The sequence below is a fragment of the Oncorhynchus clarkii genome, chromosome 16, assembly GCF_045791955.1.
Source record: "Oncorhynchus clarkii lewisi isolate Uvic-CL-2024 chromosome 16, UVic_Ocla_1.0, whole genome shotgun sequence".
NCBI lineage: Eukaryota > Metazoa > Chordata > Actinopteri > Salmoniformes > Salmonidae > Oncorhynchus > Oncorhynchus clarkii.
Window position 1 is genome coordinate 35,725,394 of NC_092162.1, and position 25,982 is coordinate 35,751,375.

At 41.5% G+C, this 25,982-nt stretch overlaps 1 protein-coding gene across 2 annotated transcripts; it reads left to right on the forward strand.

The window, feature by feature from the left end:
• The first annotated feature begins 9,063 nt into the window (after positions 1-9,063).
• LOC139368346 (protein RER1-like) lies at positions 9,064-25,736 on the forward strand. Of its 2 annotated transcripts, XM_071107111.1 has the most exons (8): positions 9,064-9,147; positions 11,824-11,909; positions 12,168-12,272; positions 13,469-13,565; positions 22,670-22,748; positions 23,457-23,592; positions 23,822-23,876; positions 25,290-25,736. In XM_071107111.1, the coding sequence occupies exons 2-8, from the start codon at positions 11,829-11,831 to the stop codon at positions 25,298-25,300; spliced, it is 564 nt and encodes a 187-aa protein (XP_070963212.1). In that variant the 5' UTR covers positions 9,064-9,147; positions 11,824-11,828; the 3' UTR covers positions 25,301-25,736. The 2 variants fall into 2 exon arrangements, with proteins under 2 accessions (XP_070963212.1, XP_070963211.1); XM_071107110.1 differs by lacking the exon at positions 25,290-25,736 and having other exon boundaries at positions 9,071-9,147; positions 23,822-25,115.
• Positions 25,737-25,982: the final 246 nt, after the last annotated feature.

The following is a 25,982-nucleotide window of genomic DNA, read 5'->3' on the forward strand; positions in this document are numbered from 1 at the left end:
TGTGTTTATCGTTGTTTCTGATTGGGAACCATATTTAGGCAGCCATATGCTTTGGGTATTTTGTGGGTGATTGTTTCCTGTCTTTGTGTTTTCTGCACCTGTTAGGACTGTTTCGGTTTTCACGTTTATTTGTTTTGTAGTTAGTTCATGTTTGAGTTTTCCTATTAAAACCATGGACACTTACCACGCCGCATATTGGTCCTCCGATCCTTCTCGCCTCAGATGAAGAGGAGGAATACCGTGACAACACCACCATACCACAATATTACACCACTACATATCTACAATACTAAATGTATAATACCACCATACCACATCATATTTACAATTCTAAATGTATAATACAGCTAAACTTCTGGTGGGGTAAGTGTATGTGTCGGTGCTGTGTGTAATTGGACTAAGCAAACCATTTGGAATTTCCAAAACATTAGGGTTCTTATAGAAACAAAAAGTGACACAGTCAGTCTTTCCTCAACTCTTAGTCAAGAGAGACTGGTATGCAAATCAAATCAAATTTTATTTGTCATGTGCCAAATACAACACCTTACAGTGAAATGCTTACTTACGAGGCCCTTACCGACAGTGCAGTTTCAAAAAAAACGAATAAGAGATAAAAGTAACAAGTAATTAAAGAGCAGCAGTAAAATATAACAATATATATAGGGGGTGCCAGTACAGAGTCAATGTGCTGTGGCACCGGTTAGTTGAGGTAGTATGTACATGTAGGTAGAGTTTAATTAAAGTGACTATGCATAGATGACAAGAGAGAGTGTTAGTGGTGTGGAGAGGGAAGGGGGGGGGCAATGCGAATAGTCTGGGTATCCATTTGATTAGATGTTCAGGAGTCTTATGGCTTGGGGGTAGAAGCTGTTCAGAAGCATCTTGGACCTAGACTTGGCGCTCTGGTACCGCTTGCCGTGTGGTACCAGGGAGAACAGTCTATGACTAGGGTGGCTGGAGTCTTTTACAATTTTTAGGGCCTTCCTCTGACACCGGCTGGTACAGAGGTTCTGGATGGCAGGAAACTTGGCCCCAGTGATGTTCTGGTCCATTCGCACTACCCTCTATAGTGCCTTGCGGTTGAAGGCCGAATAGTTGCCATACCAGGCAGTGATGCACCCAGCTCTCAATGGTGCAGCTGTAAAACCTTTTGAGGATCTGAGGACCCATGCCAAATCTTTTCAGTCTCCTAAGGGGTACATTTTTGTCGTGCCCGCCTCACAACTGTCATAGTGTGCTTGGACCATGTTACTTTGTTGGTGATGTGGACCCCAAGGAACTTGCAGCACTCAAACTTGCTCCACTGCAGCCCCAAACGATGAGAATGGGGGCGTGCTCAGTCCTCTTTTTCCTGTAGTCCACAATCATCTCCTTTGTCTTGATCACGTTAAGGGAGAGGTTGTTGTCCTAGCACCAGGTGTCTGACCTCCTCCCTCCTCTCGTTGTTGTCGGTGATCAGGCCTACCACTGTTGTGTCGTTGGAAAATGTAATGATGGAGTTGGAGTCGTGCCTGGCCGTGCAGTCATGAGTGAACAGGGAGTACAGGAGGGGGCTGAGCACGCACCCCAGAGGGGCCCCTGAGTTGAGGATCAGTGTGGCAGATGTGTTGATACCTACCCTCACCACCTGGGGGAGGCCCGTCAGAAAGTCCAGGATCCAGTTGCAGAGGAAGGTGTTTAGTCCCAGGGTCCTTAGCTTATTGATTAGCTTTGACGGCACTATGGTGTTGATGCTGAGCTGTAGTCAATGAATAGCATTCTCAAATAGGTGTTCCTTTTGTCCAGGTGGGAAAGGGCTGTGTGGAGTGCAATAGAGACTGCATCATCTGTGTATCTGTTGGGGTGTTATGCAAATTGGAGTGTGTCTAGGGTTTCTGGGATGATGGTATTGATGTGAGCCATGACCACCCTTTCAAAACACTTCATGGCTACAGACGTGAGTGCCAGGGGTCGGTAGTCATTTAGGCAGGTTACCTTAGTGTTCTTGAGCACAGGCACTATGGTATGTTGGTATTACAGACTCGGAAAGGGAGAGATTGTAAATGTCAGTGAAGACACTTGCTAGTTGGTCAGCACATGCTCGCAGTACATGTCCTGGTAATCCGTCTGGCCCTGCGGCCTTGTGAATGCTGACCTGTCTAAAGGTCTTACTCACATTGGCTGCAGAGAACATGATCACACAGTCTTCCAGTACAGCTGGTGCTCTCATGTCTGTTTCAGTGTTATTTGCCTCGAAGCAAGCATATAAGTAGTTTAGTTCGTCCGGTAGGCTCGTGTCACTGGGCAGCTCTCGATTGTCCTTCCCTTTGTAGTCTGTAATGGTTTGCAGTTCCTGCCACATCCAACGAGCGTCAGAGGGGTTGTAGGTACTTATAAGCTTCTGGGTTAGAATCCTGCTCCTTGAAAGTGGCAGCTCCAGCCTTTAGCTCAGTGCGGATGCTGCCTGAAATCCATGGCTTCTGGTTGGGGTATGTACAGTGCCTTGCGAAAGTATTCGGCCCCCTTGAACTTTGCGACCTTTTGCCACATTTCAGGCTTCAAACATAAAGATATAAAACTATTTTTTTGTGAAGAATAAACAACAAGGGGGACACAATCATGAAGTGGAACGACATTTATTGGATATTTCAAACTTTTTTAACAAATCAAAAACTGAAAAATTGGGCGTGCAAAATTATTCAGCCCCTTTACTTTCAGTGCAGCAAACTCTCTCCAGAAGTTCAGTGAGGATCTCTGAATGATCCATTGTTGACCTAAATGACTAATGATGATAAATACAATCCACCTGTGTGTAATCAAGTCTCCGTATAAATGCACCTGCACTGTGATAGTCTCAGAGGTCCGTCAAGGCAAGGCACGGAGTAGGCCGTTATTTACAATGACGGCCTATTCCGGCCAGACCCGGACAACGCTGGGCTCCGCCCTATGGGACCCCAGTCACAGCTGGTTGTGATACAGCCTGGATTCAAACTGGGGTGTCTGTCGTGACGTACCTATGGTCACTGTGGGGATGATGTCATCAATGCACTTGTTGATGAAGCCAGTGCCAGATGTGGTGTACTCCTCAATCTGACCACTTTTTTATTGTTCTAGTCACTGGTGCTTCCTGCTTTAATTTTAGCTTGTAAGTAGGATTCAGGAGGATGGAATTATGGTCAGATTTGCCAAATGGAGGGCGAGGGAGAGCTTTTTATGCATCTCTGTGTGTGGAGTATAGGTGGTCCAGAGTTATTTTCCCTCTGGTTGCACATTTAACATGCTGATAGAAATTTGGTAAAAACTGATTTAAGTTTCCCTGATTAAAGTCCCTGGCTACTAGGAGCACCAACTCTGGGTGAGCGTTTTCTTGTTTGCTTATGGTGGAATACAGCTCATTCAATGATATCTTAGTGCCAGCCTCTGAAGGTGGTGGTATGTAAACATCTACAAAGAATATAGATGAAACCTCTCTCGGTAGGTAATGTGGTCTGCAGTTTATCATGAGAAACTCTACCTCGGGCGAGCAATAGCTCAGAACTTCCTTAGATATCGTGCACCAGCTGTTGTTTACAAAATTACATAGACCGCCACCCATTGTCTTACCAGACGCCACTGTTCTATCCTGCTGCTACATCGTATAACAAGCCAGCTGTATGTTGACATTGTTGTCGTTCAGCCACGACTCCGTGAAGCATAATATGTTACAGTTTTTAATGTGCCGTTGGTAGTTTAATCTTCCCAAATGCTCGTCCATTTTGTTGTCCAAAGATTGCATGTTTTCTAGCAGAATTGAGGGGAGTGGGGGTTTATTCGTTCACCTCCGACTCCTCAGAAGGCAGCCCGCCCTCCGGCCTCTCTTCCTCCACCTCCTCTTCACACAGATCACTGGGGTTGAGGCCTGTTCCCTAGGTAGCCGTATATCCTCCGCCTCGGGCTCGTCAGTCCTGAAAGAAGAAAAAGGATTCTGCTAGTCAGTGGTGAGTAATCACAGTCCTGATGTCTAGAAGTTACTTTCGGTCATAAGAGACGGTTACAAACAACGCAGATAAACGAACAAAAACACAATCGGTTGGGGGCACGTAAAACATCTGCCTTCTGCTCCGACGCCATCTTACAGGTATTGTAATAATATTAGCCCTCTGATTACAAAGATGAGCAAGACGTGTTGCTCTGTTCTGGTCCAGCTGCAGCTTAATTAGGTCTTTATTTGCAGCACTTGACTATATGACTGGACAATAAAATATACAATAAAACTAGAGCCTGCAGGACTTGCTTTGTGGAGTGTGGTGTCAAAAAATCTGATCATCTCTTTATTACAGACAGACCTCTCCCCATCTTTACAACCATTGAATCTATATGTTTTGACCATGACAGTTTACAATCTAAGGTAACAATAACTCATTTAGTCTCCTCAACTTGTTCAACAGCCACACCATTCATTACCAGATTCAGCTGAGGTCTAGAACATAGAGAATGATTTGTATCAAATACAATGCTCTTAGTTTTTTAAAGATGTTAAGGACCAGTTTATTCATGGCCTCCCATTCCAAAACAGACTGCAACTCTTTGTTAAGGGTTTCAGTGACTTCATTAGCTGTGGTTGCTGATGAGTATGTGGTTGAATCATCAGCATACATGGACACATATGCTTTGTTTAATGCCAGTGGCAGGTCATTGGTATAAATCGAAATGAGTAGAGGGCCTAGGGAGGTGCCCTGCAGTACACCACACTTTACATGTATTTATGCCAAAAAATATAGGGAGAACAATGGAAATAAGTCCCCGACTATTGTGCAATCCCGGTCACTTTTAAAAATATTTGTACCCACTGACCACACACTGGTTGAATCTGGGGTTCCCAAACTTTTTCACTCAGGACCCCTTCCACCATTGCACTCAGCCCCACATGCACGCGATCACGCCTATTTCTATGGGCACAAGCACTGTTGCTGGAGATACACTTTGTTATTTTTAGATTTAACTAGGCAAGTTAGTTAAGAACAAATTCTTATTTACAATGACGGCCTACTCCGGCCAGACCCGGACAACGCTGGGCTCCGCCCTATGGGACCCCAGTCACAGCTGGTTGTGATACAGCCTGGATTCAAACTGGGGTGTCTGTCGTGACGTCTCTAGCACTGAGATGCAGTGCCTTAGACCGCTGCTCCACTATAAGACATTTTGCTGTGTCTAATGTGTTTTCATGGGATATTTGATTGACTCTAACATTACAACAAAATCTATGGGCAAAGAAACCTGGGCTAGTTGATCTGGACATTTCTGACAAGTTCTAAATAGCTCTATAACGTAAGCAATGACTGACATGATGCACTACCCAATTTTGAAATTGCACCTTGCGCATTCTACTTTTACAACTTTCAAGAGTAAGAGTTCCTAGATTTTCTTTACCTTGATTTTGACAGAAAGTCAATACTGATACCAAAGTCTCTTCAAGATGAGACCTGTATAGCACCACAATACAATAAACACATTAAACTACACATTTATATACGCAAAAAAATACACAAAAAGCAAAACACAGTAATAAAAAAAAGACACATTCTTCAGTAAAAAGGTCCCATAACAACTGTCTGAAATGACCTAGTGGCTTCCTGCAGATTAGGGAGAGTCAAGATCTGTTTCTGTAGAAGAAGAAAAAAGCCCACTTTGAATCTTAGTTTAACAAACTCAGTCATATGTTTTGTTAACAATAAATCATTGCTTACCCAAATATCAAGGTATTTGTATGCAGGGTGTCATGACTTTACTTTCATTAATCTGATGACTGTTATTTATCTAATCAACTAACTATGTTTAGTTGTTACCTGTTCTGTGAAGGGAGTTGTACACAGCGTTATACAAGATCTTCAGTTTATTGGCAATTTCTCGCATGGAATAGCCTTCATTTCAGAACAAGAATAGAACAAGAATAGACTGATGAGTTTCAGAAGAAAGTTCTTTGTTTCTGGCCATTTTGAACCTGTAATCGAACCCACAAATGCCGATGCTCCAGATACTCAACTACTCAACTAATCTTTCATTTTGCTTCTTTAAATCAGGACTACAGTTTTCAGCTGTGCTAACATAATTTCCAAAGGGTTTTCTAATGATCAATTAGCCTTTTAAAATGATACATTTGGATTAGCTAACACAACGTGTCATTGGAACACAGGAGTGATGGTTGCTGATAATGGGCCTCTATACGCCTATGTAAATATTCCATTAAAAAATCTGAAGTTTCCAGCTACAATAGTCATTTACAACGTTAACAATGTCTACACAGTATTTCTGATCAATTTAATGAGGGGTTATGGTTAAAGTCAGGTTTAGGCTAAGGGTTAGGGTTTTGTTTAGGGTCGTCCCAAGTAACCCACTTAGCATCTGCCACATACAGTGCATTCGGAAAGTATTCAGACCCCTTGACTTTTTCCATATTTTTTTACTTTACAGCTTTTTTCTGAAATTATTATTATTATTTTTTCCTACATCAATCTACACACAATACCCCATAAGGAGTCCAAATTTTAGATTTTTTGGTTCTAACCGCTGTGTCTTTGGGAGACGCATGATCTCCGCATGTGGAGTTGAACGGATGATCTCCGCATGTGGGGTTCCCACCATGAAGCAAGGAGGAGGAGATGTTATGGTGTCGGGGTCCTTTGCTGGTGACTCAGTTGTGATTTATTTAGAATTCAAGGCACACTTAATCAGCATGGCTACCACAGCATTCTGCAGCGATACGCCATCCCATCTCATCTGGTTTGCGCTTAATGGGACTATCATTTGTTTTTCAACAGGACAATGACCCAACACACCTCCAGGCTGTGTAATGGCTATTTGACAAAGAAATAGAGTGAATGAGTGCTGCATCAGATGACCTGGCCTCAATAACCCAACCTCAACCCAATTGAGATGGTTTGGGATGAGTTGGACTACAAAGTGAAGGTAAAGCAGCCAACAAGTGCTCAGCATATGTGTGAACTCCTTCAAGACCGTTGGAAAATCATTCTAGGTGAAGCTGGTTGAGAGAATGCCAAGAGTGAGCAAAGCTGGCATCAAGGCAAAGGGTGGCTACTTTGAAGAATCTAAAATCTAAAATCTATTTTTATTTGTTTAACACTTTTTGGGTTACTACAGAATTCCATATGTTATTTCAGAGTTTTGATGTCTTCACTATTATTCTACAATTTTATTTTTTATTTTATTTTACCTTAATTTAACTAGGCAAGTCAGTTAAGAACAAATTCTTATTTTCAATGACGGCCTAGGAACAGTGGGTTAACTGCCTGTAGAAAATAGTACAAATAAAGAAAACCTATTGAATGAGTAAGTGTGTCCAAACGTTTGGCTGGTACTGTAAGTATTCAGACCCTTTACTTAGTACTTTGTTGAAGCACCTTTGGCAGCAATTACAACCTTGAGTCTTCCTGGGAATGACGCTACAACATATACACACCTGTATTTGGGGAGTGTTTTCCATTCTTCTCTGTCTATCCTCTCAAGCTCTGTCAGGTGGGATGGGGAGCGTCACTGCACAGCTATTTTCAAGTCTCTCCAGAGATGTTAGATCGGGTTCAAGTCCGGACTCTGGCTGGGCCATTCAAGTGCATTCAGAGACTTGTTCCGAAGCCACTCCTGCGTTGTCTTGGCTGTGTGCTTAGGATCGCTGTCCAGTTGGAAAGTGACCCTTCACCTCAGCCTGAGGTCGAGAGCGCTCTGGAGCAGGTTTTCATCAAGGATCTCTCTGTACTTTGCTCCGTTAATCTTTCCCTAGATCCTGACTAGTCTCCCAGTCCCTGCCGCTGAAAAACACCTCCACAGTGTGATGCTGCCACCACCATGGTTTATCATGGGGATGATGCCATGTTTCCTCCAGACTTGATTCTTGGCATTCAGGCAAAAGAGTTCAATCTTGGTTACATCAGACCAGAGAATCTTGTTTCTCATGTTCTGAGAGTCTTTAGTTGCCTTTTGGCAAACTCCAAGCGGGCTGTCATGTGCCTTTTATTGAGGAGTTGCTTCTGTCTGGCCACTATACCATAAAGGCCTGATTGATGGAGTGCTGCAGAGATGGTTGTCCTTCTGGGAGGTTCTCCCATTTCCACAGGGGAACTCTGGAGCTCTGTCAGAGTGACCATCGGGTTCTTGGTCACCTCCCTGACCAAGGCCGTTCTCCCCCTTTAGCTCAGTTTGGCTGGGTGGCCAGCACTAGGAAGAGTCTTGGTGGTTCCAATCTTCTTCCATTTAAGAATGATGGAGGCCACTGTGTCCTTGGGGACCTTCAATGCTGCATAAATGATCTGTGCCTTGACACAATCTTGTCTCGGCGCTCTACAGACAATTCCTTCAACTTCATGGCTTGGTTTTTTGTCTTGACATAAACTGTAAACTGTGGGACCTTATATAGACAGGTGTGTGCCTTTCCAAATCATGTCCAATAAATTGAATTTACCACAGTTGGACTCCAATCAAGTTGCAGATGATCAATGGAAAGAGGATGCACTTGAGCTCAATTTCGAGTTTCATAGCAAAGGGTCTGAATACCTATGTAAATAAGACCTTTCCGGGTTTTTTTATACATTTGAAAACATTTTCACTTTTTCATTATGGGTTATTGTGTGCAGATTAATAAGGATTTGTATTTCTTTAATCCATTTTAGAATAAGGCTGTAACGTAACAAAATGTGGTTAAAGTCAGGGCGTCTGAATACTTTCCGAATGCATTGTAAGTAAGTTCCATCAAACAGTTAATGACCCCTTGTCCTAGTGAGTAAACAACACTTGTCAAAAGGTATGTGTACTCTGTCATATGCTATATTATATTATTTTTAGAGATAAAGAATAATTCGGCTATTTAATTGGGGGCATTATTTTAGGCTACTAAAAAGCAATTGAAAGTAAAGGTTTGGCTGGATTTTTTGTTGTGTCATATAATTGTGTTGTGTCATAAAAATTGGAGTTCAAATAAGTAGGTATTTTAAATTCTCCAGTGGCCAGGCAAAGTGCCACAAACCCGCTGTGCATCTCCCTCACCGGTCCAGAGTTTTCTTTGCTCTTCTGATCTTGCCTGCCGTACTTTAAAGCGAGTCCTCGCGGAAGTACTGACGTGTTCACATCAGCCCGAGAGGTAGTTAGGTAGAGCCGAGAGTGACACAGCGGCAGAATCAGGTAAGAAAAACCTGTCTTGCAGCAGTATGTCTGTCAGTAGGTGTGTGAACATATGTTCTTTAGTTTTAGTGGAATTAAGGGGACCAATCCCAAAGTAATATTTCAATTGAATTCCTTTCTAAATATGATATCGAGAGGCTATGCCTATGCTAGCTAAAAAGGGCTCGGTTTCTAACCGGAAGTGAGTTGTCAAATTCACGAGGTTACTGCTGGTGGTTGTAGTTCAACTTCCCGCTGATTTGTAGCCATCATAATGACAAGATTGAGATTAAAGACTACATTTTCCTACTGTGATGTAGAAGGGTTGGACTGTTTGATTATTTGATTCCCGCTGCAGATTATGGGAAGTAGAGGGAATCCATCAGTGTTTCACACACTGTTAATGAAAGGTGGTTGTTTAAAAACTACACGAACCAGGAAGGTTTTTTTTGGGGGGGGGGGAATCACTCATTAGCTTTTTTCTAATGTTAGCTAACGTCACTCACCCTGCTAGCGAGACAGGAAAACATTTAATCAAAATTGCGCTATGAATAAAAAACACAAATGCTAAACATCTCATCCCAAACAATATAAATAATTGTTTTTAACTGGCTACAGTAGCTAGCAACTGCATTCGTTGGCTAGCTAAGCAGTAAATGAGTCAACGTTGGAGAGCTAACTAGCCATTATGTTTTGTGAGCGACTCAACTCCACGATTTACGATGGAGTGGCGCGCCGACTAGTGTGTGGGCGGCCTATGTTTTTAATACATAGTACCGATTTCAGGGCTGTTCTTTGGGTGCTGAAATATGTCGTTTTTGATCAATTTAATTGTGTGTCTTCGGAACTCCAGTCTGCCCACACTAGTCGCCGCTAGTAAATCGTGGAGTTTAGTTTAATTCGGCTATCAAGTCTGTCATTATCAGCTAACTTAAGTCTCACAATAATTGGACGACTGTTTGATAAGCAACGTGACATTTGACATGAATGGAAATGAAACTTATCGTTTGAGCCGGTAGACCTTCCAAGGGGGCATGCCCTATTACAAGCCAAGGACTTTGGGTGGGAAGAGTTGGGATAACAGTAAACCACTATTTAGGCTTGAGGAGAAGATGTCTCCTCTGACGCCCATTATCCTTAATGTCTAAGTCCCATTAATCAGCTCTGCAAATGTGATGTCAAAATAAGTTAATTGCGCACCCAAAATATGGAGTTTCGCAGCAAATATCGTCTTTACTGCCGTTGTGCGCAGTATGTACTTGCAAAAAAAATTCTAAATAAATAGTTTTTGACCAAGTGCATGAGCCAAATCAACCTAACACCAAATGTTGTTAGGTTGATGTAGCTGACTTCATGGAGTTGATTAGAGACCAGGCTCTGTGGAATTCAGCTACTACTACATCGAATCACTCCCAAGGTCAATACTTAAACATTTACATTATGTAACGCTTACCATGATGTACCAATGTTTGCCCTCTAGTTGTATGCCTTTCCTTGTTTGCTGAAATCCATACATTTTCCATAAACGTTAATCAAATACAACCACCGATTTGTTTGCTCGTTGCTTTTAGATGGCACGTGTCAATTTGAATCTCAACAACCAGTCGGTTGTATTTGATTCATGTTTTATTAAAAAAAATACGTATTTCAGAAAACAAAGGCACTCAACTACAGAGGATTAAACGTAGGTACAAGGTAAGCATTTCATTTTTTGTTGAAGTATTGACCTTGGGCAAATCAATTTAGTCAGAGCTGAATTCCAAAAAGCCTGGTCTCTGCCTGCTCAACTGTTCATGGAGCTCATCAGAAACTTCCTTTACTGACCTCATGAAAGGCGCAGCGGTCTAAGGCACTGCATCGCACAGCTAGAGGCATCACTACAGACCTGGGTTTGATCCCGGGCTGTATCACAACTGGCCGTGATCAGGCGTCTCATAGGGCAGCGCATAATTGGCCCAGCATAGTCTGGGTTTGGCCAGGAGGGTTTACTTGGCACATTGCGCTCTAGCGACTCCTTGTGGTGGGCCAGACGCCTGCAGGTTGACCTCGGTCATCAGTTGAGCGGTGTTTCCTCCAACACAGTGGTGCGGCTGGCTTCTGGGTTAAGCTGGCAGGTGTTAAGAAGCGCGGTTTGTTTTGGGGGATGCATGACTCAACCTTCGCCTGCTGAGGAGTTGCAGCGATGAGACAAGTTTGAAATCGGGGTGGAGAAAGAAAAAATAAACTTCCTTTACCATGGAGTTGAGTTTAGTCAGCTAGGTTGATGAAGCTTTGTTGTCGCTGTATGTGAGTGTTGTTGCCATATGTGGAAAAGGACTAACTGAATAAAAAAACTAGCTAGCTATATAGCTAGCCAATTCAAAAATTACTGTAGCCTACATGTTGGGTGAGGATGATCTGCCAGTGTTAGTACTGAATACCAATAGGCTATTTGCCAAATTGCTCTGAGCTGAAGGTGAAATATCCTCAGGTTCATCTGTCCACACATTATTTACATGCAGCAAATGTAGCTATGCATTGAGTCACAGCCAGGCAAGACATTCTTGTCTTGATAGCACACCACATCAACACATTGTGTCTATAACACCTTAATATAAACACTTAGTCTACAGATCCATACTCACGTTGCAAACAAAAAGCCTGGTGGTGAAATCTGTTCAAGTAATGCCTGTTAACAACCCCTTTCTCTCCTTGCAGACAGAATGTCAGAAGGGGACAGTGTTGGTGAATCAATCCATGGGAAACCATCCACAATCGGAAGCTTCTTCACACGGGTTGGACAGGTACTGCTGCCAGGTCCTTTAGTTGTTCTCTCATCAAATGTCAAGAGGAAAGAAAACTAGGCTAAACCAAGGGAAACGCTGCCACCACTGTTTTGATGAAGATAACCATTGGACCCACTGTCACAGTGGTGCTGCATTGAAAAGCTAGAAATTGAACTTCAGATAAGACGATGTGAAAATGTGACGCTTTATCTAATGTTTACTGTTGCGCTCCTGGTAATGGTTGTGCACTGTCTTTCTGTTTGGTGTCTTTTCCAGATCTATCAGTCATGGCTAGACAGGTCGACGCCGTTCTCCATAGGGCGATGGGGAGTCACACTTTCGTTAACGGCCATCTACATGATCAGAGTGTACATATTACAGGTAGAGAAACACACCACACTCAGGGCTTATGCTGGGTCACGTTCAGGAGGTTGCAAGGTACTGAACACTACAGATAGAAGTGCCATGAGTAGAGCTGACGTTTTTCCTTTCTCAGCATGTCAGAGGTATATCTGTTCAATATATTTCTATCTTAGCGTTCCACAACATTTTTCTCTACTGAATATGCATCTGACGTCTTTTGAAGGTAGACTCTAATCTGGCGTCACCATATACAGTGCGACAACTTCCTCCTTTGACGAAAATAACAACGAAAGTCAAATCTGCCAAAATATGGGTATGCCTCAATGGAGGGAGCCTGTAACTGGCTTGTCAGATGTGGGGATGCCTCAATGGAGGGAGCCTGTAACTGGCTTGTCAGATGTGGGTATGTCTCAATGGAGGGAGCCTGTAACTGGCTTGTCAGATGTGGGTATGTCTCAATGGAGGGAGCCTGTAACTGGCTTGTCAGATGTGGGTATGTCTCAATGGAGGGAGCCTGTAACTGGCTTGTCAGATGTGGGGATGCCTCAATGGAGGGAGCCTGTAACTGGCTTGTCAGATGTGGGTATGTCTCAATGGAGGGAGCCTGTAACTGGCTTGTCAGATGTGGGTATGTCTCAATGGAGGGAGCCTGTAACTGGCTTGTCAGATGTGGGTATGTCTCAATGGAGGGAGCCTGTAACTGGCTTGTCAGATGTGGGTATGTCTCAATGGAGGGAGCCTGTAACTGGCTTGTCAGATGTGGGTATGTCTCAATGGAGGGAGCCTGTAACTGGCTTGTCAGATGTGAGTATGTCTCAATGGAGGGAGCCTGTAACTGGCTTGTCAGATTTGACTTCTATTGTTTATGACTGATCATGTTACATTTGAGTTTGAACGTTAAGATATTTTCTCCCAGGGTTCTGCAATGTGCCTTTAGGCGTAATATGCACTTGCACACATCCAAGAAGTAGAAGATCACTTTGGGAGCGTCTGTGTGAAAATGGAGGCCACTGTTTTCCCTTTAGACTAGTATTGCCCCAGATCTTGTCAAATCAGTCAATGTGATACATTTGTGAATTGTGTGAGGGAATACACATGTTTACGCTTATTTAATTTCCAGTTTGGATAAGAGCGTCTGCTAAATGAGTAACATTTTAAAATGTAATGTACGAAATTCAATGAACACTAATATAGGTTCTCTCTGCTCCCACCAGGGTTGGTATATTGTAACATACGCTCTGGGAATCTACCATCTCAACCTGTTCATCGCTTTTCTATCACCAAAAGTGGATCCATCAATGCTTGACGAAGGTAAGTTAGAATTGACTGTAACATACGACATTCCTTTGGGTTGCAGTCATGTTTGAGAAGTTTACTTTCTCACATAAAACAATGTACAGGAGTGTCTCCTCGCACTCTCTTCATGAAGAGACCCTCCATGTAGGACTGAGACTATATTTTAAAAACTTTGACTAGGGGTGTGTATCTTTGGCCGACTACGCAACTTGATACACTGGTGTGTATATGATTCAGGAAAGAGACATAGTTTGGGACGATTAATATATGTTTCAGTCCAATGCAACTAAATATTTATTTTCCAGTGAATCAGGATACGTTTTCTTCCTTATGACTAAACAAAGACTATTAAAAAATGACATTTTCTAATTGGGTGATTCGCAAGAAACTCGCACTTCACAAAAATTCCTCTTGAATCACTAAGATCAGATCTTTATCTATTTCATAATTATGGTTGTTAATGAGATTATGTAATTTACAACAATTTCCACATCTACCAATGCAAAAAATATCAGGCCTGCAACAGTTTTAGAAGTCTAAAGTAGTAATAAATACATTTCTAATATTTGTTTTAGCATTCCTCACTTAATGAAAGGGCCTGATTAAAACATGACACTGAAAACAAATATTTAAAATGTAATTATTATTTTGTAACTTCTCTTTACCACAACACAACCTTTTCTGAATAATTTTCATGTACACATTTAGATAAAGGCATAGTACCAGATTAAGCCCAAATAACGAAGAGTACATTTTATTTGTTCTAATAGTTTTAAATGTTGGTGCATTAGGGTAATGATGAGCAGGTTTCAGAGATCAGAATGTTGGCTATTTAAAAATTATACTGAGCTCTATTAGAGATACACTTTTGTGTGTATGTATAGTGTACAGTTGAAGTCGGACGTTTACATACACCTTAGCCAACTACATTTAAACTCAGTTTTTCACAATTCCTGACATTTAATCCTAGTAGAAACTCCCTGTTTTAGGTCAGTTAGGATCACCACTTTATTTTAAGAATGTGAAATGTCAGAATAATACCTTGACTTTGTTGTCCTTAAGCCATTTTGCCACAACTTGCTTGGTTGAGGTCATTGTCCATTTGGAAGACCCAGTTGCGACCAAGCTTTAACTTCCTGTCTGATGTCTTGAGATGTTGCTTCAATATATCCACATAATTTCTCCTCATGATGCCATCTATTTTGTGAAGTGCACCAAGTGCATTTTGTGAAGAGACCCTCCTGCAGCAAAGCACCCCCACAACATGATGCTGCCACCCCCGTGCTTCACGGTTGGGATGGTGTTCTTCGGCTTGCAAGCCTCCCCCTTTTTCCTCCAAACATAACGAAAGTCATTATGGCCAAACAGTTCTATTTTTGTTTCATCAGACCAGAGGACATTTCTCCAAAAAACATAATCTTTGTCCCCATGTGCAGTTCCAAACTGTAGTCTGGCTTTTTTATGGCGGTTTTGGAGCAGTGGCTTCTTCCTTGCTGTGTGGCCTTTCAGGTTATGTCGACCTGTTTCCTCCAGCATCTTCACAAGGTCCTTTGCTGTAGTTCTGGGATTAATTTTCACTTTTTGCACCAAAGTACGTTCATCTCTAGGAGACAGAAGGTGTCTCCTTCCTGAGCGGTATGACGGCTGCGTGGTCCCATGGTGTTTATACTTGCGTACTATTGTTTGTACCTTCAGGCGTTTGGAGGATGAACCAGACTTGTGGAGGTCTACAATTTTTGGGGGGCTGATTTCTTTTGATTTTCCCATGATGTCAAGAAAAGAGCCACTGAGTTTGAAGGTTGGTCTTGAAATACATCCACAGGTAAACCTCCACTTGACTGAAATTATGTAAATTAGCCTATCAGAAGCTTCTAAAGCCATGACATCATTTCCTGGAATCTTCCAAGCTGTTTAAAGACATAGTCAACTTAGTGTATTTAAACTTCTGACCCACTGGAATTGTGATACAGTGAATTATAAGTGAAATAATCTGTCTGTAAACAATTGTTGGAAAAATGACTTGTGTCATGCACAAAGTAGATGTCCTAACCGACTTGCAAAACTATAGTTTGTTAACAAGAAATTTGTGGAGTGCTTGAAAAACAAGTTTTAATGACTCCAACCTAAGTGTATATAAACTTCCGACTTCAACTGTTTGTGGAAACCCCTTTAAATTAGTGGATTTGGCTATTTCAGCTACACCTGTTCCTGACCGGTGTATAAAATCGAGCACACAGCCATGAAATCTCCATGGACAAACATTGGCAGTAGAACTGAAGAGCTCAGTGACTTTCAACGTGGCACCGTAATAGGATGCCACCTTTCCAACAAGTCAGTTCGTCAAAGTTCTGCCCTGCTAGAGCTGCACCGATCAACTTTAAGTGCTGTCATTGGGAGGTGGAAACATCTAGGAGCATCAACGGCTCAGTCACAAAGTGGTAGGCCATACAAGCTTACAGAATAGGACCGCCGAAGCGCGTTAAAATTGTCTGTCCTTGGTTGCAGCACTCGCTACCGAGTTCCAAACTGCCTCTGGAAGCAACGTCAGCAGAATAACTGTTTGTCGGGAGTTTCATGAAATAGATTTCCATGGCTGAACAGCCACACGCAAGCCTAAGATCACCATGCTCAATGCCAAGCGTTGGCTGGAGTGGTGTAAGCCGCCATTGGACTCTGGAGCAGTGGAAACGCGTTCTTTGGCCATCTAGCAGTCCAACGGCCGAATCACAGAGCCCTGACCTAAACCCCATCGAACAGCTTTGGGATGAATTGGAGTGCCGACTGCAAGCCTGGCCTAATTGCCCAACCTCAGTGCCTGACCTCACTAATGCTCTTGTGGCTGAATGGAAGCAAGTCCCCGCAGCAATGTTCCAACTTCTAGTGGAAAGCCTTCCCAGAAGAGTGGAGGCTGTTAGAGCAGCAAAGTGGGACCAACTCCATATTAATGCCCATGATTTTGGAATGGGATGTTTGACGAGCAGGTGTCCAGATACTTTTGGTCATGTAATGTATCATGGGTGAATAAAACTTTATTTAAAAAATGTGTTTTTACAGAAATTTGAAAAAGTCTTAAGGTAATGACAAACATGTCCACAGACAGTGTTTTTACTTTAATAAATATTTAGTTTAATGTGAACTTCAGATGGTATACAATTTATGATTAATCAAATTTTATTTGTCACATACACATGGTTACCAGATGTTAATGCGAGTGTAGTGAAATGCTTGTGCTTCTAGTTCCGACAATGCAGTAATATCCGAACTACAGCAACAGTGTTTTATTTGAATACATTAGGTTTTTCGAAAGTCAAATTGTCTAAAAGGAACAGAATATATGGAAGCATTTTGGTAATGAGAATTTGGGGTGACAATGTATGAAATTCAGGCTCATATTTATTTTAAATGAGACACTATGCCTAAACTAGGCACCTTAGTCTTCAGAATGATTGCAGATGCAACATGGTTTTCTAAGTCCATTTGCAACTGTCAAACTGGTATCATGAGAATTACTCATTTCTGAAAACATTGCCATTGAGCAATAGGCTAATGCCAAAATTAAATCACAAAATTCAGATATTTGTTATAGTTCAGTTCACCTACATGCAATATTTTGGATAACGGTTGGTTTACCTTGCCCTCACCAGACTTGACTTACTAATTTAAAATTGGGATGCATTTGGTAAGTGGCGTCTCTTGTGCAAGGTTATTTTATGGCTAGGATTGTGACCGACTCGGGGGGTCGTCTCATACCAATTCTCAGAAAGTATTGGTGAATAGTTAAACCCCTACTCTGTACACTAAAGCAGCCTTTCTTTAAGTATGGTTTGGTGACTAGTTAAACCCCTACTCTGTACACTAAAGCAGCCTTTCTTTAAGTATGGTTTGGTGACTAGTTAAACCCCTACTCTGTACACTAAAGCAGCCTTTCTTTAAGTATGGTTTGGTGACTAGTTAAACCCCTACTCTGTACACTAAAGCAGCCTTTCTTTAAGTATGGTTTGGTGACTAGTTAAACCCCTACTCTGTACACTAAAGCAGCCTTTAAGAATGGTTTGCGGCCCCACCTGTTAATGGTGGGTTGCAATGTGTCACACAGTAAATGTATAATTATTTAATTCATTACCGGAATTGATTTGGCCAAGTGCAATTGTGCTCTATGGTAACTGTGCTCTCTCTGCTTAGCTGGGGTGTCTCTGCTCATTTTGGTATCTGCGTGAGTGGGAGGGAGACGCCTGTGTGCTTTGCTTTGTTTGATCTTGTTTCTGCAGTTTTATTGAAGATCACTCCGTGACCCACACGCTGCAGCGCTGTCGTTCAGCAGCAGATAATGCGCTGTCAGCCACTGATTTTGTTATTCTCACCGCTGTCATTAAATGGACTAAAGCTAGCCACAAGTTCTGACTGAGCTCATACAGTGCAAATACAGCGATGAGTTTCTCTCTCATGCAAACTTTGAGAAATGGTGAGGAGCACCCACGGTGTTTTATGCGCGAAGTGCTTAGTAATGAGTCTCTCAAAACAAAACATTTAAATTACACATCCTGACCAAACAGCCACAGCATGATGGTAAACCCAGGGAGGTCTTTCAGAACAGGGCAGAATGCTTCAGGAAACAGGGCTTCAACAGTGGAAAAATAAGTCTAGCAAGGCACTGTTGTCATTTTATAACAGGTGATGATCAATAGAAATAAGGAGGTACTAACTGACTCTCATAGTAGTAAATGTTAATTTCTCTTTCAAATAATCCCCTTGTACACAGCTAAGAGCTAGCTAATGTTAGCAAAAGCAAGTTAGCTACTGTACTTAAAAAAAAGTATTAACAAGCGAAGTCAGTTAAGAACAAATACTTGTTTTACAATGATGGCCTACCAAAAGGCCTCCTGTGGGGACAGGCTGGGGTTACAAATAAATATTGGACAAAACACATAACGATGAGACACAACAACACTACAAAAAGAGAGACCTAAGACGACAACAGCATGACAGCAACACAGCATGGCAGCAACACATGATAGCAGCACAAAACATGGTACAAATATTATTGAGTACAGACAACAGCACAAAGACAAGAAGGAAGAGACAACAATACATCACACGAAGGAGCCACAACTGTCAGTAAGAGTGTCCATGATTGAGTCTTTGAATGAAGAGCTGGAGATAAAACTGTCCAGTTGTTGCAGTTCGTTCCAGTCGCTAGCTGCAGCGAACTGAAAAGAGGAGCGACCCAGTGTGTGATTTGGGGCCTTTTAACAGAATGTGACTGGCAGAACAGGTGTTGTATGTGGAGGATGAGGGCTGCAGTAGATATCTCAGATAGGGGGAAGTGAGGCCTAAGAGGGTTTTATAAATAAGCATCAACCAATGGGTCTTGCGACGGGTATACAGAGATGTCCAATTTACAGAAGAGTATAGAGTGCAGTGATGACATCTAATGGCCGAATGGTAAAGGACATCTAGCCACTCACCTTTACCTGCCGATCTATACATTTTGTCTCTGTAATCTAGCATGGGTAGGATGGTTATCTGAATCAGGGTTAGTTTTGCAGCTGGGGTGAAAGAGGAGTGATTATAATAGAAGAAACCAAGTCTAGATTTAACTTTAGCCTGCAGCTTTGATATGTGCTGAGAGAAGGACAGTGTACTGTCTAGCCATACTCCCAAGTACTTGTGTGAGGTGACTGCCTCAAACTCTAAACCCTCCAAGGTAGTAATCACACCTGTGGGGAGAGGGGCATTCTTCTTTTAGAGGTGTTCAGAACTAGGCTAAGGGCAAAGGAAGCTTGTTGGACACTAAGAAAGCTTTGTTGTAGAGCGTTTAACACAATCCGGGTAGGGGCCAGCTGAGTATGACTATGATCTGCATATAAATGGATGAGAGAGCTTCCTACTGCCTGAGCTATGTTGTTGATGTAAATTGAGAAGATCGTGGGGCCTAGGATCGACCCTTGGGGTACTCCCTTGGTGATGTGCAGTGGCTGAGACTGCAGGTGTTCTGACTTTATACACTGCACTCTTTGAGAGAGGTAGTTAGCAAACCAGGCCAAATACCCTTGTCGTGTCTTTGGCTATGCCGGATTAAGTGATATGACATGCTATTCTATAAAATAATTTATCCATAATTAATATTACCTGATTGAGCTAATCATGTAAATGTATAAGAATATTTATAGAGCTGTTATCTTCCGAATAAACTCTTAAAGACCTAGTAATATTTTACATCAATAGCAGTCAATATTAATCGTCATCCTAATTCAGTCTCATCTGAAAGTTGTAAATCTGCACGAACCCTGGCTAACAAGTTAAATCAGCAATACAAAATTGGGTTTAATTATTTATTTACTAAATACCTAACTAATCACACAGAATTACACATACACATAATTAATCATAACTTGATTACAAATTATGTCATAAAGGAAAACGTCCCTACCGGGCGGAACAGATATGACAGACAGCTGGTTACACAAAAGAAAAGGGCTGGGTTTGAGTGACAGAGCGGGAAGACTGAGGAACAAAGGGAGAAGCTGTGCTATCGTAAATACAGTGTCTTATGCATTCTAAATTACAGGCCATTTGGAAAAAGAAAATGCAATAAATATTTACTCTGAGCTGCGCTTCGGTAGGTTGGTGGTAGATGGAAGGCCGTGTTGCCAAACCAAGTCCTTTGAAGAATGTCTCTGGTGGTCAATTGGATACGTTGTGGTCTTTGTGTGATAGACGGGATACTCTGTTTGTTCCTTCCTAACCCTCGTTTGCAGCTGCTGTTGCTAACTCAACGGCTAGGAGGTATCACTTCTGTAGTGAATAAGAGTTCAAAGTTCATACCATTCGCAACCAAAGCTCAAGCTGATGTTGGCTTTGTTCTGTATTTATTATCTGAACCATTCTGACATCGGACCATCATCCTCACATCCTCGGAACAGGAGGTTATATTGTCGTCAAGGCTTTATAAAGGAAGGGAGAGGAGGGCGTGTTTGAAAAGTTTTATAGCCCATGTCCCTTCACAGGGGCGGGTCACTGATTGAGCAGAGCCCTAACCTTATGAAAACCCAAATCTCACATTTTAGGAGCTAAAATCACATTTCATCCCATCACGAATAATTTCATATTCAAACATTTAAATTGAACAACAATTCCATGTGAATCCGATAACTCTGTGTAGACTTTCCACTGTAGAGTTTGTCATCTTATCATTGATGAGAATGTCTCAGATGACAACCGAACTGACATCATATTCATTAAGTACCACCGCATATGTTCAATTGGTCGGATTACAAGAATATAGTTCATTTCCCCACACCTTCTGATGTTCCCAGAATCTCTATGTTAACCAAGGGGTTTGCAAATGTAACATCAGTAGGGTAGAGAGAGGAAAAAGGGGGGAAGAGGTATTTATGACTGTCATACCTAACCCCAGGCCAACGTCATGACACCCCTCAGAGACACCAATATTCCTTAGCCCGGCCCACAAGAAAAGGAATGGTCTACCGTATCATAAGCTTTGGCCAAGTCAATAAAAATAGGAGCACAACATTGCTTAGAATCAAGGGCAATAGTGACATCATTGAGGACCTTTAAGGTTGCAGTGACACATCCATAACCTGAGCGGAAACCAGATTGCATACCAGGGAGAATACTATAGACCTCAAGAAAGCCAGTTAGTTGATTGACAAGTTTTTCCAACACTTTTGATAAACAGCGCAAACTAGGAATTGGCCTATAACAGTTAGGATCAGCTTTATCTCACCCTTTAAATAATGAATGCACCGTGGCTGCCTTCTGAGCAATGGGAACCTCCCCAGAGAGGAGAGACAGGATTGGCGACGATAAGTGCTGCAACCTTAAAGAAAGAAAGAATCTGACCCAGATGTTTTTGGGGATTCAAGTTTAAAACTTCTTCGGGATTGGTGGGTCCCCTGCGGGACGGTTGAGCTAACGTAGGCTAATGCGATTAACATGAGGTTGTAAGTAACAAGAACATTTCCCAGGACAGACATATCTGATATTGGCAGAAAGCTTACATTATTTTTAATCTAACTGCACTGTCCAATTTACAGTAGCTAATACAGTGAAATAAGGAGAGTGCACAATTTTGAACATGAAAAGATATGAATAAAAAAATTAGGCACATTTGGGCAGTCATGATACAACATTTTGAACAGAAATGCAATGGTTCATTGGATCAATCTTAAACTTGCATTTACACTTGTCATCTAGTGGCCAAAATCTAAATTGCACCTGAGCTGGAATAATACATTATGGCCTTTCTCTTGCATTTCAAAGATGGTGCAAAATAAATACAAAAAAATGGGGTCTTTGTATTATCTTTTACCAGATCTAATGTGTTATAGTCTCCTACATTCCGTTCACGTTTCCACACACTTCAAAGTATCTCCTTTCAAATGTTACCGAGAATATGCATATCCTTGCTTCAGGGCCTGAGCTACAGGCAGTTTTTCATCTGTATTGTTACTTAGGGTTGTATTATCAAACGGAGTGTGTGTGTGTGTTCTGTTGTACATCTATGTGATGTGATCAATCTGTTTATTCCAGTTCAGAATTAAAATTATTTATTGTATTTTAACAGCAATTTAGACAGATATGTTCCAATTTAGACAGATATGCAAGAGTTTTTAATGGGGAAAATAAACGTGAATTTATATGGGTATTTAATTTCATTGTTATTTGTTCTTGTCTATATTGCATTTGTTTTAGGCATAAGGGAAATTAAATGTGCTGATAATTACGTATAGTTGCATGTTTTCATAAGCTTCGGTCCCAGGTAAACAGAATTTCTAATTTGGTTCCCAGGCTGAAAAAGTTTTAAGAACCCCTACACTAGAAAAACAAGATATTGGAGAGCTCCTTTCCTTTCAATGTGATGAGAGTAACTTAGAAAGGTATTTGTTTGGAAGCTCTTGGGTTACTATGTAAATACTGCCTTTAGTGACATTTTGGTATTTAAAACCGAATGCAAAGTGTCTACACCAGTGCTCTTATCGGGATGCTATTTAGATCAGTTTTGAAACTCTGTAGTCACTGTTCTTGTTTTGAGTCCATTTGATTGGCTAGCAAAGTGATCCTCGCTGTAACTTTGCTCCCCCTCCATTCACCTGTAGATGAGGGACCGGCACTCCCCACCAAGCAGAACGAGGAGTTCCGTCCATTCATCAGGAGGTTGCCTGAATTCAAATTCTGGTGAGAGCCCCCAAGGACCACACCATCTCTAGCTTGGCCTTTCACTGAACTGGACTGAGTTACAGGCTTGTGCATAATTTGTGCCCATTATTTCTGACATCCTACCACAGTGTCCTGTCGGAATATTCCACAAATCTTTGAGTGAATGATTCAATGTCACACAGAAAATACACACAATCCATGGAAAGTGAGAACATGCATATTAACGTAGCACACTGACATGTACAATACTGTCCAGCCATGTAATGGCTGTTGTGTTCTATGTCCCACTATTCAATAGCCTGGTTCACAAAAGACCTCCTGCACACTGTCCCTTGCAAATTCTCTCCTTTTATTCTGTTCACTCACCAAGTAGCCAGCTCACCCACCAATGTGAAGATGTGAACGTATATTTCCAATAGGACACTGCACTAGGATTGCTCTTTCCAGTGCAAAGCTGTATTGTTGTACATACTTTCCTTACTATCAAGGCCATTTCATTCTCCACCTGAACCTATAACAACAATGCTAATATGTACTGGAGGTGGCACTGACAAGTATGTTGTTGCCCATACTTATTTGGATGGTAGGAAACAGAAATCTCTCGTTCTTAGCTTTTGTAGTTTACTTGTGCTTTTTTTTTACCACTATCTACAGGAAATGAACTTGCTATCATTAACGCTGACTTTTTTGTTGATGTGTACATGTGTTTTTCTTTTATGTCTTCAGGCATTCGGCAACAAAAGGCATCGTCATCGCCATGATTTGCACGTTCTTTGAAGCCTTCAATGTGCCAGTGTTCTGGCCCATACTTGTAATGTACTTCATCATGCTTTTCTGCATCACCATGAAGAGGCAGATCAAGGTATGGGAAACCCAGTGACGCTGCTGCTTACTCTGCATGATATATAGTTGTATCAGGCAATTCAAAGCTAAATGTATCACAGTCATACAATCCTAATTAAATCCTCTGCTCTTGATATGTATCTGTAGTTAATCATGCTAGTCAATCTTCAAGATGTTTCACTGAGAATTCAGTGAATAAGAACATCATGTGGAGGTGGCTCATTTTATTTTTCTTGTCCTACTTTCAGCATATGGTCAAGTACAGATACCTCCCCTTCACACACGGGAAGAGGACTTACAGAGGCAAGGAAGAAACCGGGAAACCTTTTGCTAGTTAAAATCAACCCCCCCCCCCCATTGAGAATTAAAAGTTATGGAAAAATAGTATATGTGGGTCAAAGGGGTCAGTGATTTGTCTGAGGGGAAAAAAGATACAATAAATAGTTTTGATCCAAAATGTTGACAGTATTGGATGGTAGTAGTGCTGAGGATTGACGTAATCACAAGAGAACACGCTGCCGTTGGTTATTATGGGGAGTCATCTCTCAGCCGCGGGATACCGTTGTCTTTGGTCAGTGGATGAAACGCAGTGCCGCCCTTTGCCTTGTAACCCCCTGGGGTAAGTATGAACTCTGTTGGAGGGGGCGCCACTGGACGGATTGCAGGAGAAATTCCGTTGTGGAATCTTAATGACGCTCCGTTTCTAACTCCTCTGGCTCCAAGCGAAATACAACTACTATTGATTAAAGACATGGTACCTACTCATTTATAACGTGTACTTGTGGGAGGTGCTTAGGTTTCGAAATAACCTGATTAGATGTACTTTTTATTTCATTTATTTTAATTGATGTGGGTCTATGATCAAGTGTACTTTTGCACTGTCTTGAGACTCAAATCAGAAATGTTCCTTTATGTAAAGCAGTTCCTTTTTAGTGACTGGTTACCCTCAGTTGAACACCAATTCACTACATACAATACCTATCAGAACTATTCAGAACCATAGTCCAACCATCTGTTGATGGCACAAGCAGTGATTTAGGTATAGGAGATTGGCTAGATAACAAGTTGGCAAAGAGTGAAAACACTGCATGGCTAGGACAGAGTTGGTGTACTTTCCAGAGAATATCATCATGGAGAATGATGAAATGTCATGTTTTTTTACAACATTATGTACAGAGAGGTTTAAGAAAGCCCAGTTCAAGATGTGTGGCTGCTAAAAAGAAGGAAAAAAAGTGTTATTAATTTGTTACTGTTTTTCCCTCCGTAGCCATAGAATCCCTTTTGTGTTTATTCCCTCTGCTTTCCCGTCATGTCAAACATACGATTTGCTTGTACAGTTGCAGAGAACTGTAACTGTCATTCAGCACTCCTGGATACTAAATGACAGATTAATTTACGTCTAGCTATGGGGAAGCAAATCAAGTAGTTCAACTTCAGATTTATGCTTTGCGCCCCCTGTGAATATAATTTTTGGGGTTCAGATTTCTTAAAATGTACATCAGTATCATACTCGTATTCAAATTATTCTTTCCTTACAAAAAAGTTATTCCCTGAAAGACCATATTCTTTGAACAAGCAGTTTAGGCAACTGTTTACAAACTGGGGTATATTCCATTAAAATCTAGTAGCTTGATACTCACATTCTGTATTTTTCTTTTGACAAATGTGGTCTAATCATTCCAAACAAAAATATTTTCTCTTTCTCTTCTTTTGCAGAGGACACATGAGAAAAGTGAGATTGAGAGCTTTTAATGTATGAAGGGGGTATGCTGGGGATCTTATGAAAAGTATGCGGTAGTATTTTTGAGACATTTTGGAAAACCTTTTGATCAGCAATAGGGAAGGGAAGAAAAAAAAATCCTGTCAAAGTACATAGTGTTTCCAAGGGTTTATATCTATTTTAAAGATTACATTTGTTTTGAGATTTATTTTCAACATTTTTTTTCTTCAAACAACTGTTAAACAAGTGTTCCAAGTCATTGTATGTCATTAAAAAAAAAAACGAGTAAAATTGATTTCTAGATTTATAAACTTTCTCATGAAAGAGATTGCATGTTCTTGGTTGCTCTTGTGCTGCAATTATAAACAAAAAAAGATTTTAGTAACTTTTAAGTGTAATTTTTTTCACTCCAAATGCTATTAAAGAGACTGTGTCCCTTCAAATTAGGTGTGGCTGTTTCTGCTTCATGTTTTAGGATCTCACTGACATTTGTCTGTTAACTTTAATCCATTCCTGCTTTTAGAAGTAACCATTAGGGCGGTAGGTAGACCAGCGGAGATGGACAGTTCGATTCCCGGGCCAGGCACTGGAAAAATAGGGGGAATTGATCTGGCAACTGGAGGGCTGATGGGTTCACATCTTAAAGACCTTCCCCTACTGTTGGGCCCTTGAACAAGGCCATTAACCCC

Bases quoted from the DNA above. Each gene is read 5' to 3' on its own strand.
- LOC139368346 (XM_071107110.1), top strand. From the start codon at position 11,829: ATGTCAGAAGGGGACAGTGTTGGTGAATCAATCCATGGGAAACCATCC. The intron at 12,273-13,468 runs GTAGAGAAACAC...TGCTCCCACCAG, and splicing joins TCAGAGTGTACATATTACAG to GGTTGGTATATTGTAACATA. The intron at 13,566-22,669 runs GTAAGTTAGAAT...ATTCACCTGTAG, and splicing joins TCCATCAATGCTTGACGAAG to ATGAGGGACCGGCACTCCCC.